Here is a 5,063-nt window from a genome sequence, read left to right on the forward strand (position 1 = left end):
CATGACACGGGTGTTTCTTTCCAGGATTTGTCTGCAGACCGTCAAGCGGGCTCTTAGGGATCGTATTCCAGAAGACAAAATGCAGTTTGTACAAATAAATAGCAGAGTTATTCCCAATGTCATTTAATTCTGGTTAATATCCTGTTAAATATTTAAAAAAATAGAACCAGCAAGACTGGGAACTCCTCTAAAGTTCAAACCAGCAAATAATAGCCATTTGTAGAGTGATTGATTTGCTGAGTCTTACTGAGTGCTTTAAATATATCAGGGTCAGGTTATCTGTGCCAACCCAAAATTCAGATAGGAGGCTTACGACATGTAGATATGGACTTGTTCGAGTCATGAAGGAAAGTTCTGTCAAGTGTTTCCCACACCTCCAGCAAGATATAAAAGTTGAAGGTCCCTGAGATTTCCCCACGTTTTATTCTGCTGCGTCTTGTTCTCATCCTAAAGAAAAATGAAGAGACTTGTGAGTATCTCCATTTCTGTTGAACTTTTAATACTGTATGTTCCTAATTCTTAGAAACAAAAGGAGAGAGGAGAAGATGCTCAAGTGGTACAGTACAGGGAACAGTGTGTTGTTTCTTTGGTGGTTCAGTAAGAAACCTGCATTCCTTGGGTCAGTGCAGTCTGTTGCAGCATCACTTGAGCAAAGAGTGAAGAAATGGTTACCGTTCACAAGGGGAGTTTATTTGTGATTTAATAATTGCAGTTGTAGAGGCAAATCAAGAAGTAACAAGGCATCAAGGAGGGACTTCTGAAAATACAAAATAATTATTGGTTAAGTTATTCTGCTTTTTCAGTTACAGGCAAAAGAGACCCAAATAGCGAGAAGTTTGCAATGGAAATTGTTTTCAACTAATATATGTGTTAAATGGGTCATTTTTCAAACTGATGCTACAGCTGCTGCCCTCAGTTCATAGTGTTTTGAAGTCACTGCCTGGTGTTTTCCTGAGATGCTTATTCCTTTTACAGGTTGCAGTCCTCGTTTTGCTGGGAGTCTTCTGGGCTCAGACTTCTGCACTGAACGTAAGTAGATGATGAACCTTCTCCTGAATGTGCTCATTTAAAATGTGTTGGATCCCTTGGCAGGGAGAATAAAATAGTCAGAAAAGCACAGAAGGAACTAAGAAGTTGGTTATTGCCAAAGAAAAAGAGCTTTTGCCAGAGGTGACAGTCAAGGCAAAGAGGTGGTTCTGTGCAGGTGCAGAGTAAAGGAAATCTGGGGAACACAGGTCCCCTCAGCTCCTGCTAAAATTTGGAAACTGGTGCAGTGTCCTGCCAGTCCAAGATGACCGGTACGTCCCACTGTGGTTTTCCTCAGCCTGCAGGAGGGCCCGTTGCACAACTGATCTCCACCTCAGGAGCCTCCTGAGACTGCTCGAGGGTTGTGGAGGGATTTAGTGTTTACCTAAAGCAAGTTGGGTTTTGCTGCACCTGCTCAAGATGAAGGCAGATGCTGAGCAATGACCCTGTGCTGTTTGCCACAGACCTTTGTGCTGCGGGAGCCTGGCAGTAACTATGTCACTGGGACCATGACCATCCACAACGAGGAGCACGTCGTCGACGTCCACGTCCGCTCCGGCATCTACTCCTCCGATACCATTTTCGACTACTCCCGTGTAAGTAAAGCAAAGAACCGGCCTCCACTTCATCTCTGAGCAAGTTTTAAACTCAGAAATTATTTTGGTCTATTTTCACCACGTGTTGCCCTGAAACCCGTTTCTTTGAAGCCTCCCATGGCCTTTCCCCTCTTAGGCCATCTCCTTGTCTCATCCATACAATGGGTTGGTTTAAAAGGCTTGTAATGAAACCTGCAGTGGCACTTCATGACAGTGAGAAGAATGTCACTGGCCTCGAGGAGAGCAGAGTTGAAGATGGGCTGCCAGCACTCAGGTGCAGCAAAGTCTGCCAGAAATGATGCTTCCAGTCTTACAGACAGACACTGGGACAGGCTTCCATTCCCAGGGGTGACAATGTAAATGCAGAGTCATCCCACAGCAGCCTGTGTGGCCACTCGGGGTTTCTTCTGGATTGCCCTAAAGTGGAGACCATCAACCAACATCAGTGGTAGCCATTTTTAGTTAAATATTTAACTGTCATTCTTTTCGTCCCAGGGGTATATTGCCACCAGGCTGTTCTCCCGAAATGCCTGCTTTATCATGAAGATCAAAAAGGAATACATCCCCGAGCTGCGCGAGATCGGACGGCTGGCGTTTGAGAAACGGGTGAGCCTGCAGTGAACCCCTCACTGCCCACGAGGAGGGCAGGATGGGTGGGGTGTGGTGGGAGCCCCCCACTCTGCCTCCAAAAACAGCTGCTCTGTTGCTGTCTTAGCGATGATGGAGTTGATCTGACAAGATAGAACTTTCAGGGAATATCATGTAGAACATTCTAATGAACAATCACGGCCCCCCTGCAGTTTTAAAGTAGGCTGTCAAGGTGTCTTGAACTGTACAATCCCCAGTGCTTGAAACAGACGTAATTTGACTATTTTGAGGTGATCACAATATAAGTCTGGGCAGACTTGCCCTTTTATTCATTGTCCTGCTGATATTTTGAGCTTGACACAGCTTGAATTTTTTTTTTCTGCAGAACAGAGCTTAGAGATCAATTTATTTTGACCAGACATTGACTTCCCTATTCAGACTGAGGTTTCAGAACGTGACTGGAAGTATTTCTTGGAGACAGCCTGGAGTTCTGGCTCATTTTGTGCCAACCCAGCAGTAACACATTTACAGCAAAACTTACTGCCAATTAATGTAATTCAGTATGGCAGAAATACAGCTCAGGTTTGCTGTGTTGGCAGAATTATTATCTAGTGATTTTTGTTTCCAAGTAGATTGAAAATATTTATTTCTCTTTAAAGGCATGGAACTTCTTTAGCTAATGTTTTTTTGTGAGGCAAAGGAAGGTAATTTTCGGTTTGGGAACCAAAGCTACATCACTCATGCCGTGTAACCTCTCCTTTTCAGACCATGAAGGATGTTTACTCTCCAAATAATGTGTGGACCCTGTTTCAAACTGGCAGTTCTGTGCTGGGGCGTTTGAAGGACTGGATTCTCTATGGCAAACACATCGAAAAGCTCTGCTCGGGGCTGCCCCTCTACCAGCTCACAGCCACTGAACGTGAGTCACAGATCAGAACACTCTGCTCTGGCCCCTCAAACCCTCCTGTCCTTTAAGTCCTCGTGGTACCTTTGAGCTGTGCAGACATTTCCTCCCACTCAGTTACACCACAAATGTTTGGCGCAGTTTTGGGACCGACAGGAGCCTTGAACAGGGGATTGAGATTTTTTCCTAACTGGATACAGGGATCTTATCACTGATCATATCTTCGTCTTCTTGTTTCTTGTAGCACAAGAGAACACTGATGGCTGTGCCAGTGCAGGAATTCCGAGTATTTTGGGCATTAACATCTGTGAACAGCTCATTGCAACTGGATCTTGACATTCCTGCTGCTAGGAATTGCCTGGTTTCTTTGCATGCTTTTCTGATGGAGACCATGTTCTCCAGCTGGAACAGAGCTCGGGTATGAGGCTCAACTTGCCTATTCAAGGCTTTGATGTATGACAAAGCTATGATATACAAATAAAGATAATGCTTTAATAATCGAGTAAAATGCTTTGCCCTTTTTATTCATCCAAAATCAGAACAGAATTAAAGTGGGCCTTGCCAGTTTTCCTGCAGAAGAGACACATTTCCCTTTGGTTTGCTGCTGTGCTCAGGTTGCAGCGTGGCCCAGGCGTTGCTTTTGCTTCGTGCTGGTGAAGAATCAGAAGCTGAATAGTGGAGAACTTCACTTTGGCATCAGCATCCAGCCTCTTCAGGTGCTGGTTCACCTTAGGTACAACTGCTGGAGGGAGGGAGCAAACAGGTGAACGGACACAAAGGAAGGGAGCAGATCGACATTGCCATTTGCAAATAAATGAATTGAATTCTGTGGGGCCAGTGGGAGTTTGCAGCGGTTTGAATGAGTGCAGAGAGGTTTTGTTTTGCCATTTTCAAACCTAGATAGAGACTGTCCCAGTCCTAAAGAATTTGTCACCTGGAATGAAGTTTCCCTTTCACACAATGCCAGGGCACAGAGAGCTGTGACCACTTGCTGAGTGTCCCACATTGGAGAGTCATTTGTGTCAGGGGCTGATGGAAATAAGGATGAGGCAGCACTGCTGCCACCTCCCTGCTCTTGTGCTAATCCCAAGGAATGGTGGAACTCCCACATCCTTTCCATCAGTGCTTGGAAAGGGTGGATATACTGGGGCTGAAGACTGAATATTTACTCTTTATTGGAGCCTTGGGCGGCTGCCAGAGGACAAGACATTCCTTTGGAGAAAACAGGCTCCAGGTCTGCAAGTTGTTATTTTCAAATCAGACTCCTGGTCAAACCATCTGCTATTTATTAGAGGAGCATTTTATCATATGGTGAAAGCTGTCCTTTTGGATTATTTGTATCCAGAACAGGCTGCGGGTTCTTGGTGAGCCAAAGAATGTTTCTGGAGAGTCAAATTTTGGTAATTAAATCCAGGAATACTTGTTTTATGTTCCATGAACTCTGAAACAAGCCTCAATATACCTCATTATCTGCCATTGAATTCTGAGTTAGGGAGTGGTGTTCCTGCCCTTCAAGTACTCAAAAATGGAAGAAGATTGTTTCTAGCTTTAATTTTAGTTGCCAGCCTCATTGTATCAGTCAGGCCTGTGAGGAATATATTTGCATTTTGACTGCTGTGTTTGTTGTTTGGTAAATAAAGCTCCAGCTCTCCATCCACTCACAGCACCTCCAATGCCCACGTGTCCAGCTCATGGGAAACTTCTGGGTGCAGAACCCCGAGGCAAATCTGTTGTGGTGTTGCTGCACCTTTTGGGGTCCAGCTCACAACAAAGACAGAAGGAAGTGCAGGAAGAATCATAAACCAAACAACCCACCTGGCCATGTTCTGCTTCCCCCCAGTGTTTTACAGGATGGTCTGTTCCCATGTGAACACACATAGGCAAGTTGCAGCTCTGAATTTACTGCCCTTGAGCTCAGCTTGTTGGTATCACCAACAGCCTGAAAGGTC

General features: G+C 45.0%; 1 protein-coding gene across 1 annotated transcript; it reads left to right on the forward strand.

The window, feature by feature from the left end:
* Nucleotides 1-956: 956 nt before the first annotated feature.
* GKN2 (gastrokine 2) lies at nucleotides 957-3,616 on the forward strand (the record flags this gene model as incomplete). The annotated part of the gene is made up of 5 exons (XM_029964547.1): nucleotides 957-1,029; nucleotides 1,491-1,622; nucleotides 2,118-2,228; nucleotides 2,976-3,129; nucleotides 3,359-3,616. Coding segments are annotated over 5 exons (562 nt in total), but the record flags the coding sequence as incomplete, so codon positions are not given.
* Nucleotides 3,617-5,063: the final 1,447 nt, after the last annotated feature.

This window comes from Manacus vitellinus, unplaced genomic scaffold (genome assembly GCF_001715985.3).
Source record: "Manacus vitellinus isolate BGI_N305 unplaced genomic scaffold, ASM171598v3 scaffold_74_pilon, whole genome shotgun sequence".
NCBI lineage: Eukaryota > Metazoa > Chordata > Aves > Passeriformes > Pipridae > Manacus > Manacus vitellinus.